This window comes from Falco naumanni, chromosome 11 (assembly GCF_017639655.2).
Source record: "Falco naumanni isolate bFalNau1 chromosome 11, bFalNau1.pat, whole genome shotgun sequence".
In the NCBI taxonomy this organism is placed as follows: Eukaryota; Metazoa; Chordata; class Aves; order Falconiformes; family Falconidae; genus Falco; species Falco naumanni.
The window spans coordinates 8,347,717-8,361,335 of NC_054064.1; the positions used below are offsets into that span (position 1 = coordinate 8,347,717).

Sequence of the window (13,619 nt, forward strand, 5' to 3'; positions counted from 1 at the left end):
AGGCTGTAAATCCAGGCAAGAGGCAAGATGTCCCACCAAGGACAGAGACAGACAGTCACCCCATAAAACTGGGTTGGTTTGACATGCCAAACCGCACTGCTTCCTGGGAAGACGCTTCAATCCGCTCTGTTGAGCGGAGATGTGAGTGCACACGCTGGGAACAGCGCACACACAGAAACGCCTTGTCTCACTGAAAACGAAGATTGTGCAATGGCAGCTCTGCTACGTTTTATAATGAGGTTAAAGGATTCTGTACTGAGGAAAACTTCCTCAGGAAGAAAAAAAAAGTTCTGGCTAGCTCCAGCATTCCTGACTATTCATCTTTCCAAAGCTACAGAGAGCATTTGTGAACTCTGATGAAGATATTAACAGAGAATTGACTTTCGCACTTAGCTTTTAACCTTTCCCAGCTATAACTAGATAATGGTAAAACATGGTTGCTTCTCCAAAGGGTAAGGAAAATACTGTGGATCTCTCTATTATAAAATATTTAGCCATCATCATTATGATTGTGTCTTAAGAAAGTAATTAGTCTCTAGAAGATGATTAAAATTTGATAAATGACCCTATATTCTTGAAGATGTCTTTCAGCTGGTCTTTATCCCTTGCAGCTCAGACACTAAACTGTCATCACATCAGCCAAAAGGTGAGGGATTTTTTGTTTGCTAGAATCATAAAACTTTCACTCTATATTAACAGTTATCAGAACCAGGAGCCTTGAATACAGATTTTAATAACAGATGAAAATTTCAAATCTTTGCCTAATGCCCATCTGCTTCTGAAAGACAGTAAGATGATTCAAAGCTGGTAATCTAATCACAAAAGTCTTTTCCTAGCCAATGAAAAAAACCTGGATACAAGCTGTCAAAACAACCTCCTCAGCCATGTCTTTTCTGCTGAATAGAAAACATACCTTACAATCTGTTTGCATTCAGCTCCAAACCTTTGAGGAAAACAAGAGATGCTGTTTATGTATTTTATCACCACTTCTGTGTACATTGTATTCTGAAATAATTCTATTTATAGACTTCATACACACAACAGTTCAACTCCACTAAGAATGTAGTTCAGAAATAAGAGTTGTAAACTAAAGCTGCACAGACACACAAGCTAGATTACCAGACACAAAGTATTTCCATTTCTAACAATGCCTTGGGTCCCTATAGTGAGGGTGGCAGTATTAGAAAAATGGCAGCTTTCCAGGTCGTCACTTACATGCTGCTTTTTCTTTATGCTGACATGTACCAGAAACAATTATCCCTCCTTGCTTCAGGAGATGTCCAGAATAGCAAGCACGCAAGCAAATCTACAGGCTGAATTTAGGACTAGATACTTCTACAATTCCCCTCAAAGTTGTTCTGTACTTCATGATGCAAGACTTGATCATGCAACGTAGCATCCTCAACTCTTGACAGTAGTCAGTCTCTGGGTTTCAAAGGAAAGTCCAAGAAACTCTGTGAAGGGAAGGCAATGTCTTTGAAGAACACAGCGCCTAAGATACTCCACCTAATTCACCAGATCTATAGCTGTTCTTACTGCTAACACTATTACTTCATGCTTCCCTCTTAAAAAATTATAGGGGAAAAAAACCTGCTATGCACTAACTCTGTGAGTGCAGGTGCCTATAAATACCTTAGCTTTTTTAAACTCCCGTTTTACTCTTGACTTCAAAAAAAAAAAAAAAAAAAAAAGACTTCCCTAACCATCCAAGACTGTGCAGTAGGTCCAGGTATGTAGGTCCAGTGTCTCCCGGGACAGGGACTCCACAGGAGGCGGCTGCATTATCCCTGCTGGGCTACAGGAACATCAGCCACCACACTGATTGCACATCTGGATATAGCTGCTGTTCCAATTCCCCTAAATCTTCCTGAATGTAACGTGGTGGAACTGCAACAGCAGAGGCTGCCCTGAACCTCTGCTGGAATTAGCATCCTACAACCAAGGAAGCACCTGGTTTCCACTATCTGCTCAATGCAGTATAACTGGAGTAACAATCTGATATATGCCAGCTGGTGTAGGCTGAGCTCCCTTGCGCAGGTATTATCTAATATTTGTTTAGAGTGAAAAATCTTCAAGGCAACTTTGAGTTCAGTTGCAGTCCTTGAAAACCTCTCACAGATCCATTTCTTTGACTCCAAAAAATGAAGCTGGTGACCAGAACACACTTAAGCCCTGGTAATGCACTGGGGGCACCAACACTAGATCAGCTTCTCAGCGATAGGCAGGCACTAAAAATATAAGTCTTTCTGGCTGACTTGTCAGGCTTTCCTGGAGGCAAGGGGAAGTCCTGATCCAGCCCGAGCAAGTTGCAAGGATAGGAAATAACCTCAGAGAAATTAAAGAGGTAATACATCCTACGTCTTCATCTCATAGGAAAGCAGAAAGGTGAAGAAAGGATTAAATTATTCAAAGCTGAGTAGCAAGAAGTCAGCTCATGGTTGTCACCTACCTCAAATTTCACAGGGTGGTCTTAAATGACAGAAGAGACTCCTTCAGAATTTACCCTGTTACTTAGCAAACAACTGTTTCCATTATAGAATAAAAAAGCCTAATACAAGAGGCCATGTCCAGAAGACACAAGCACAACAAATAAATGCATAACAAATAAAAAAAGCATAAATAAAACCCACAAAAATATGCATCTACTCATTGTTAGGTCATCTCTCTTTGACCTGACAAAAAAATGTTCCAATGGACTGACTTGCTAGTTGTCTAAGCAAATCGTAACTCAGCTTTCCTTAAAAACAGTTTCTGAAAACATATTCAAATATTAATAATAGAAAAATGAACCATTTTTATAACAAAAATCTTGATTTATTAAAAGCTGGATCTGGTTAAAAATAAATCCTTGACATAAGGTTCTTGTTAGCTTTAAACTGTAAGCATAAAAATACCCTAGAATTATGTTTTGGTATGGATGAAATGTACACTATATAACACATAAAAAGTGCCCTGACTTGCTGCTATTATTTTTAATTAGGCTCTCTAGCACGTATGGTTTTACCTTCCAACACCAATTCAAATTTGGGAAAAGGGAGGGTCTGACTTCTCCAAACTCATGGGACTGGCAATTCTACAGCTCATGCCTCGGAGCACTAATGCATTTTACATTAGCTCTAAGCATCAGGAAATCCTGGCTGCTGGCGCCAAGAAGTTCAAAACGATAATGACACCCATCTGAAAATGAGGATTCGCCATTCGACTGCCAGTATCTATTCTATCAAACAATTCAGTCCTGTTCTGTTACAAATAGGACAGAACATTTGCAGCAGTCCACACTGTTTCCAATTAGACTGTGTGTCTGGACTGCAGATAAATCCGTGGAGCAATCATATTGAAAAAAGTCTTCCTAGAAAACAGAATTCTAATGAGAAATTGGAATATTTACAGAAGCTATGTCAACAGGTAATTACCAAGTTTGTCATTAGCCAAACTGCAGTTTTTCTGTTTTCTTTCTTGAGGTGAGCCTCCAAAATGCCTTGAGACGTTACAAGAAAATTCTACAAATACTTATTTTAACTAGGTACACACCAGATGTATTTTGCTACTCATTTTAGTTAGAATACAATCAGATTAAAAAGCAGTTTACCAATGTAGCCCTCTGATACGGGACTGAAATTTGAGGTCGAGTGATCTACTTTATCTTTAACCCAAAGACACTCAAGACTATTTTTATTTTCCCCCCAGCCAAAAGCTTCCTGGCAAAATAAGAGCATCCTGACTGAACCAATATCTACATTTATTGGAAACAAAGAAGTCTGCAAGCTTCACCCTATACCCTTCACCCCACCTCCCAAGGACTGTTGCAACCATATACCCACTCACTATTCTGGTTAATACAGAAATCTGCCATCTCCTGGGCTGTGCGTCTATTTTAAAGTTGCAAATGGTCAAGTCACATAGAGAAACTGAGGGAAGTCCAAGCTGTGTGCTACTCTTGGAGTCTTACTATCACCTGCACGCTCTGAAATGAAAGTTGCACATTTGGAAACGATCAGCACCAGTATTCCCTTCCCAAACACAGGCTCCATGCAAAGGGTTAATACGCTAGTCTGAACTTGATCCTTATGGAGTATAAACACTTCCTTTTTTCAAGGGAATCCATCCCATAAGTCCTACTTTTTTTTTCTCCCCCTGAGCTAAGCATTTGAATTTGTTCTTAAAAATGTTACCAGCATTCCACTCCTGCTGAATGTTCAGCTTTATGGTGCATCACAGGCAGATTAAACAGACAAGTGTAACCATCTACTGCCCTTTAACAACTACATGAAGTCAAAGTAAAGGAGAAAAAATCTTTTTTTACTTCAGCCATACATGCTGTGAATTACTCATACTTTACAAATGGTGACTAAAGTCAGTGGTGAAAACAACATCCTTCCTTTGGAAAGAAGCAACTTCAACCACAGGGCTGGGCATGTCCAGCTAGCATCCTGTTAAAGTGAATTCTGTACCTTGACTGTAAAGTGTTTGAAGTATTTCCTCTAATGAGCGTACATAATTCATGCTTTCTAAAAGGCATTTCCTAAATGCTACAGGATCTACAAAGATTTCATTCTTTGAAAAGCGTCTTTCTATTCTGACTCATGGGAGAAGTCTGCTCAGAAATTCAAACTGGAAGAGCTTGCTGACTTTCAGAGAAGGAGCTGTCACTGACCAGAGGGTGAATTCAGAGAAACATCTCCCAAAAGTCAAGCTGACATATTTTGCTTGTCTAGCAAATTTTCAAAGTGCCCTCAGTAATCTAACTGAGAATACCTTCACAAGACTAAGGTTAAGGGGAAAAAACCACCAAACAAAAACCCCCAAGCACACAGAAATAGTTTTGGCAGCTGATTTTTAACAATTTTAAACCACCGGAGACAAAAGGCTTCCAGGTAATCAGCATCTCAAGCCTCTCTTCTCTTAGGTATTTCCCAACAAAATCTAAATAGCATTCGAGTCATAACATGTAGTTAGTTGTGTGTTCTAGTTTTACTTTTCTATCCTCCAGCTTTTGGAAAGCTATAATGTATTATAACAGATATGTTAATATATTAAAAGAAACATGTAATTCAGCAGACAGACTAGACGTACTTCTTCGACGTAAGCCATTCCCGCTGCTATGAGGGTGACAATTCTTGAACTCCACAAACATAGCCCTATAAAGAAACCTGAATAGCTATCGCTGGATAATATGCATTCCTCACAAAGAGCAACCTACCTGCTAGAGAAGGGATGCTGCCCAACGAGGTCTCCATTCTGAAGATGGTAATCGCTGAAGAAATCCGGACTCACTGCTCCATCAGGGGCTATTAGGCCATCTATGACAGACACAGTGACTGTTATGAAGGAACATGACTTCAGGGTAAGCAGGCAATGCAACCTGTCCTGGTTTGCCTAAGGATTTCATTAGCAACTTGCAGTATTTCTGGGAGAAATGTCAAGCGACAGTAATAATGAAAACCAGCAACTTCTATTACAAGGAAAAAACCTTACTGGGACACCACGTAGCTCAGCCTAATACCCTGAAAAAAGCCATAGCTAGGAAATATTATCTTACCCCTTATTCCTCAGACCTGTAAAGGTTTTATCAAGACTCATCTTGTCTGCCCCATCGTGAAAGCGAGCCCAGAGGAAAGGTAATGAGAGGGGCCAAACATCAATCTGGGCCGGCAGCACAGAAGTAGAAAAGCAGCAAAGGTCTAAATTGACCAGACTCCACCCTTCACCACTGTATCTCTTAAAACTGGTTGAGAAAAACAGGAAAGCAACTTCAAACCTACTTCTTTCATCTCCCCCATATTTTCATGTCTTCTAGCTATTTCCTGAAAGGTGGTCTTTCCATATGATATCCTCTGAAGAACATGGGCTACAGTTTTCTTTTGCTTCCTTTGTATTAAAACATTAGCATATGGAGACATCTGTAAAGCCAGTAGTACTCCTTAAAGGCTTCACAGTCTCCACTTGCTTTGCAAGGAAGAGAAGAAAACTGGGGACTAACATTTCCCTCTGTTACATCAGTGCAAGTCCAGAGTGTCTTTGAAGTGAAATCACTGAACTGACCCCAGCTGAATGAGAGCACAGCTTAACTCTTTCCTGTTCCCATTCACAAAACACATTTCTTGTGAATACTAAAGGGCACAGTTCTTACTTGGTAATTAGTATTAGGTCTAATCAGATAAAATGAGTTATTTCATTAAAACAGACCCTACATTGGTTTGTCTCCATTACTGTATGAAAATGATCCCAGGCTTGTAGCGCAGAAAGCATCCCAATAAAAACAGGGCAGCAACAGGTACATTCAGACAGATACTTTAATAGTTTAGCAGAAAGGAGAGAGAGATTCCCAATGACCAGGAAGTTACAAATGCCATCCCACTTTAAAGAAATAGAGATAAGATCCAGGGAGTCACAGGCCACATAGCTTAACCTCTGCGGTTTCAAAACTACTAAAGCTGCCTGTGCAGGAAGCAGTGGAAAGTTAGTTACAGACACAAGGGCTTAGAGATGACTACTCAGGCATTCAAACAAATCTCCCTGTGCTTTATGAATTTACCTGACGTTTTTTGAAGATAATATAGTGACAAATGATAAAAGGAACAGAATTGACACATCTACATTTCTAACAGACATTTGATGAGGTGCCACAGATTCATTTAGAAGGTAGAACCTCACAGAAAAGTGACTGAATACAACGCAAGACTGTAAATGAAAAATGCTAGCCATGATCAGACTACATTTTAGCAGCATATGATAGCTGTACATGCCTACATTCTAATTGTATACATGTGTATACAGTATGTGAAAAAGTACTCCTTGACAAGCAAGTAATCTGGTGCAGATCTGTATTACTGTCTTTCAGCATGTTCAGCGAGACGCGAGGGCCCTGTGATACCATACGGATGTAAAATGACCAAAGAAGAGGAAGGCAAGTCGAAATGGCTATTAACAACACTTGTGCCTGGTTTTCTTATCTCACCACCTATTCCGTATTTTTCACAGAAAAGTAGTGAGGGAAAACATTAGCACTTTCATACCTGCAGCACTTCAGATCAATCAATTTAGGGGCCTGTATTTTAAACAGTCAGGTTTGGTTAAAACTTATTTGAAAGCAGAGAGACTTAAACCCAACATCTATCTTTACACTAATAAAGGAAGCACTACCTTTTAACTCTGAGGCTAGAGCTACCACTACTTAAAGTGTCTTCAATCAAGAGTGTTAACATTCAAGCCATAACACTCAGAGTTATGGCTCACATGAATTATGGGAAAATGAATAATGCACATGGATAGCATCAGCTGCATATAATATCATTACACAGTTGAAGGACATCTGTTGTTATGTACATTTCAACATAAATTAGGGTTATGTACTTCCAGAACAAGAGAGACACCGAGCTCACAAAGGTAACTTCAGAGATTCTACCCAGTTTCTCATGTAGGTTTAAATTAATATGCAAGAGAGATGCTGGTGTATCATTGCAATAATGAATTCATCTCGCCATCGGTGAACTTAAGAACTATTACTGCTGAGGAGGCACTTGTACTGAGCAGCTGCCATCAGTGCAGGTCAGTTCTAAAATGATCAAATATAGGATAATTTCGACTGCACAAAGACTTGTATTTTTGTTATTTCTTTGACTAAGTAATTCTTTGTCTTTCAGAAACCCAAACGCCTACTCCGATTGGTACAATAATCCATAGCCTTTTCAAAGGAATATTATGTCCCCTCTGGCCACATCTCAAAAGTATAAATCCAGCACACCTTACTGGCACTTGTCAGAAGGAACCCGAGAAGTGAACCTGTATTTTGAATATAATCACCTACTCTTATGCCTTTGAAAACAAAAGCACTTTTCAAACATCTGCAGAACATATCATTGGAAATCTGCCTCTCCTTCCTGGTCAAATATCAATTCCAACACAAAAATCTTTGTTCAAATAACATTAAGCCTGTAACATAAATGATTAAAAGCCAGGAAATTCAGCATTACTGGTGCCACTCCATCTCTAGCTCACACAATTAGGGAAAAAAAAGTGGCCCTATGAAATAAGCAAAGGTTTATAATTAAGGCCTGTAATGGGGAGACTACAACAGGCACGCTGGCACATCTTTAATTTAGGTAGCCTAAAGGAGACTTGATGTAATAAAGGACCCTGGTACCATACAACACATGGCTCATACTGCTAACCTTGTAGGTCTAGAAGAGCAAGATAAAAAGCTACAGGAATCAAAAGTGAAAAAACATACCACTAAAAATGCAAGTTGCTATGGCTGACATATGCAATTAAAAGTAGAAGAAAAAGAATGCCTAAGTTCTTATATCCTTTGAGAATAATTTCTGAAATGCTACCGAGATGTTGCACAACTATTTTCTCACTGCAACTACAAGTAAAGCTTATGGGTTTCAGTGGTTTTGTTTTTCTTATTACTATTCCTGCAAATGCATCCAGAGTCGCAGAGTTTTGTGACTCATGCTTCATAGCAAAGGACTGGACACTTCTGTGGAAAATAAAAAACACATACTCAAACCCAGCAATTAGAAAAAATATATCCATGCACACACAGTCATCCAGGAGTTTGAAAAGCACATAAAACCACAAGTTTGAGAGCATAAGCCAACTCCTAGTTATGAAAAGTTATGAAGACATTTATCCGGTGGGCAAATTATTTCATGATTGTCTCCTGCAGAGATTTTTAACCTTCCTCTGAAACAGCTGGGAATACTGGACTAGATACATCAGTGTCTTAATCCAGTATGGTAACTTCTATTTTCTTAGGAGCTACAAAATCTTTTTGAAAGGAGACAGACAGCAGATGCCACCCGAGATCCCCCAGAACTGTGCCATTATGCACTACTAATAGGATTAAGCAAAATGATGAGAAGCCTTTTTTATTTAGAAAATTTCTTAGCACTAATCTCAAACAAGAACATTACTACTCTTAAGAATAATTCTGGGGTGGTTTTTTTTGTTTTTGTTTTTAAGCTAACTTCAAATTGTCAAGTAATCAAGCTCTGTCATATGAGGAACTGAAAAAAAAATTATTTACAAAGGAGATTCACACACCTCCCTAGATATATGATAGCAAAACCCATACAAACAGATTAGATTAAAACCATGGAATGATTGCCTTTGCTAAGAAACCTACAAGTTTGATGTGGCTCAACTAAAGTCCTTCATCAAGATCTGCAATAAAAATTCATTACAGAACTAACACATGAGGCAGAACGAAATTCCACATCAAATCACATATCTGTGAATTTAACAGGGATGAGAAAGGGCTTGTGTTTGCAAAGCAAAGAAGCTTTGACACAAGAAATAAGTGTGAAGAACAAGGCTGGGCCATCTTTATTCAAATCTGTTGTCACGGTCCATTAGCTCTCTGATAGGTCTACTCATCTTTCTGAAGACCTGTGACACTTTTTAAGATCACTGACAAACAGTACTCAACCCATCATTAATATCCTGACAAGGACAAGCCCATCCCAGCTGGCACACATCAGTGCTGCTCCCAGTGACACAAAAGGGTAGCTGTCCCACTGCTCCGAGTCAGGGGATTCTCCCCACAGCCCCAGGTCAACCTCCCGTTCCAAACACAGAGGTAACAATCCCAGTCCTGAACACTAATACATGCTGCCTTACCTGCGTTGTAGAAGAGGTCAGGTCTTTCCAGAATATCCCCTTCATGGATGTAGGGCTCAATACGATCATCGCCATACAGATACTGCTCACTGTCATCCATCTGCCGACTCTCTACCATCTCCAGCCACTGAGAGTTGTGCCATCGAAACTTCTCGCTCTGGATTTTTTTAGCCCATTCCTCATCATATTCCTGTTAAAAATCACCACACAGAATTTTAGAATGAGGTATAGACAAAGCTGCTTGGTTGAACAGGAAATGGCAGACGATCTGAATGTCAGCAAAATAGGCAAGTTTCAGGGCTCAGTGACTTAAATCCTCTATTCAGTTTGCAAAGTACTTGGAGCAAACCAGGGAATTATTTTGCAAGCACTAGGCATTATTCTGGTTTTGTACATGCAGCAGTACAATCGTTCTCTCATGGTTTGTAACTTTATGTCACCCAGAAAAAACTCCTGCTTTGAGCAGGGAAGTTCTGTCACCATAGTCTCCTCATTTGGTTTATCAAGAAGAGCCAATTACTGCCAATTTTCAGGGTGATTTCAGTAATTAATTACTAACACTGGCCAAGTACCTTCTACACCCTCATTAGATGAGCATTCAATAGGACAACTAGTTACTAGAGAATACAACAAAAGAAGGTTGTGATAAAACAAAAAATCTTGATTTTGTTTCACGAGTTCCAACAAGACAGGATTTAATTTTCAACTTGTCAAATTTTATAATGGCTTTTTATGTTTAATATCAAGTACCCACAAAAATGGTACACAACATTTGTAATAAAGAGGATATGGGAATCCAAGATAACAAAACTAAAAATCTCAGAGGAACTTCTCCAGAAAGCTGAGGAAAACAGGATATAGGTTCCAGCCACTACGGAAATAAAATGTAGGCATGAAATTTCAGTTGGATTACAGCCTAATTGTACTCAAGTGATCTGATATTCAATATAAAGGAGCATCAAAAGGAAGCAACAGCCTACGATCGCTGCAATCAGCTATTTAGAAGGCTCTTCTAAACACAGCAGCCTACGTGGGCTGTTGATTACCACTGAGGGAGCACAGACCTGCGGATAATAGTCAGTTTCTCAATATTACTGGAAAGATAGGGCACAGCTAACTACAGCAAACTCCTCAACATCAGAAATCTCCAGATGTTATCAATTTGGGAAGATTCACAAATAATGCACCATGGTTAGTACTTTTTTAATCAGAGGATTATGAACAAGAGTAACATTCATAACCAAAGTGTCTCTACTTCTGGGAAGAAATACCCTCGCAGAACAGGTCCCACTTTGTTGTCTTCTAAGCTAACCGCAAAGGTGAGAAAAATTGAACTTCAACTCTCACATTGGTTAACACATGATCTGGACAAACTTCCCTTGGAGATCTAGCTGGAGTAGTTTAAGGTTTTAAAAATCTGTTTAACTTGGCCCTGAAGGGGATGAAGAGTGTTCACACAATTAGTGACAATGCCTTGGCTGCAGAAGTGGTAATTTCTCAAACTGCTCCAGCAAGACGTGCAAGAGTAGATCTGCCCATAATCAGAGGTCAAGAAAGATCAGTGAAGACAGAGTAAGTGGGCTGAGTAGTTCAGGTTAAGCTTCAGAAACCCCTACAGACGGAACTGCAGCATTTAAACTGACTTTAATATTCAACCTGCCTTGTCTTCACTGCTATTAACCTGACACAGGTAACACACTCTCTGCCCTCTCTGCCCTGTGCATTTTCCACCCTTCTGACTGGTCGGTAACACAAAAACCAGCTGGCCCTGTCATTCTGGCAGAGGCTTCTCTGACATGGCTAATGAGCATCTAGAGCATCCAAGACTTCATGGGGGAATCATCTCATATTGTGCAACCACAAACCCTTATCCTATGGCAGTGGGGTTTTAAACTTTGTTTTACTTGGAGAAATGGCAAGTTTGTTTCTCTTAGCTTAAAACAGAATGTAAACTCCCTTTTGATGTGACACTCATGCAAGTACCTGCAAGTCCGGGGTTCTGATCAGTCTGTGGCATTATTCTACATTTCTCCAATTCCACCTCTGTTCAACTAGACCTTTCTAATTCACCACCATACCATCCTGGCACACAAGCAATCCTGCTCAAAACCTGGTCTCCTGCATAACTTCGATACACAGAGCAGGTATCATCTGTGGGACCTATAGATATTCTCAGTGCCTAGTGGCCTCAAGCAAAATTCCAGGTTTTTGTCAGCCACATAGTAATGCAGCAACCTTAGGGAGGGAGGAAGAAAAAACAAGACACCCCAAACCAACGAACACATACCTATGCCACACACTGTTTGGAAATGTTTGGGAAAAGAACATCTCATGCTATTTCTTAGCGTCTTGATCTTTTCCCTCGCTTCCACTCAATTAAAAGGAAAGGCTAGAAATAACAGTGCAAAACAAGAGCTTCCCTGGAAAAAGCAAGCTCATCACTAAGATTTACAAAATGACTAATAAAAAAAAGGCATGACTTTCAATGATGATATTTGACCAGCATCTTGGAAACATCTCCTTTACTGCATCTGCCAGCGCTAAATGGTGGGCTATCTATTATGTCAGCCTCCAGCAGTTGCAACCAACTTACAAGCTTTACAGAAACACCTTGTAACTGCCAAAAATTGTACTACAGTCTCAAGAAAACTACTCCAGAAATCATGATTGCAAAGAAGTGGGGGAAAATAAACAGTTTTAACACAGAGCAAACTAAACTAATCTGTGGGAAAGCTGAATCCCTTTCACATTACCTTGTTTATCTTTAAAAGTTCTCAAAAGCAGAAAGGCCAGCAGCTAAATTACCTAATTCACGTTTACCATAAACACAGATTGAAAACAATCTTCCCAAAGTTACAACCCTAAACGAACCCCACTTGCCCGACATGGCTGTTTCATTCCACACCACTGTCTGAACATGCTGAATGTCTGTCACAAGTAGACATGAACTTTTTCTATCCTTCTACAAAAACAAATAATCAGTTAACATTCTCTGAGCCCAATGGACTTTTTCTTCAGAGAATGACAACAGGGCAGAATATTCCTGTGTATTCTACTTTTCCCATCCCATTAAGAGGCTTAATACACCCAGGTATTTCACCTCAATCATTCAATTTTGGAAAACAGGATTAGCAACAGAATGGCAAATTAACAGCTGCTAAGATTGAACTTAACTGCACGTTCCTTAAAGAAAAAATAACCACAAGTTACCTCTTCAGGAGGTTTGGCTGTTTTGTTATATTTGTACCTTGCATTTCACTGTGAATGACCAACAAGGACAAAGAAGTGACTGCACCAGAGTTAAATAGATGATCAGTTTTGTCAAGAGTTTCATTCTGGCAGCAATCCCAGAAAAGGATGATTTGCACTAATCTACAATAATTTATATAACCTCAGCACAAAAAAGTTCATTTAAGTACTCCTAGATCAGAAATATCTCTCTAGATTTTCCACAGAAATGTGCAGAAACACCACTGGGTAAGTGATTAATGGAATAACACCAGAATGGAAGAAGAGCTGTAAATGTAGGACTAGAGCCAAAAGGCACAAAGAAACCAAATTAAAGAAGTTTAGAGCAAAACAATTCCCTAAAACACAGCAAGTCTTCCAGCAATTATATTTTGAGCTATTAAAAACTTTTTTTTTTATTTTGTGTGGGTCTGTTAGTTTTGGTTGGGTTATTTTATTTTTTGAATGCAATGAAAAACACCTTCCTTACTAAGGAATTCCTGCAAAAATGAAACCAGAAAACTAAACATCATGGAGATGCAAATATAGTTTTGTGCCCTCCAGTCCTTTTAAATGTCAGGCTACTAGAAAAGTGGTAGGTGGGAGAACAAGAAGGTGGACAAAATGTGCCTATTCTCCAACCCCCTGCCTGCCCCCCCCCCCAGTACTGCATGTTCAGAAACATAAAAGGAGGAATCCTGAAGGTTGATTTTATTCTCTCCGGAGCTCCCTGACATCACTGTTTTTAACATTCGGTTTCCATAAAT

General features: G+C 39.5%; 1 protein-coding gene across 1 annotated transcript in view; it reads right to left on the reverse strand.

The window, feature by feature from the left end:
* Positions 1–13,619, reverse strand: part of KIFAP3 (kinesin associated protein 3) — a 71,202-nt gene that overhangs the window by 14,494 nt on the left and 43,089 nt on the right. The window contains exons 18-19 of the mRNA XM_040610645.1: positions 9,625–9,814; positions 5,201–5,300 (exon numbers count right to left, since the gene is read on the reverse strand). Coding sequence (XP_040466579.1) covers positions 5,201–5,300; positions 9,625–9,814 — 290 coding nt within the window. The remainder of the gene's footprint in view (positions 1–5,200; positions 5,301–9,624; positions 9,815–13,619) is intronic.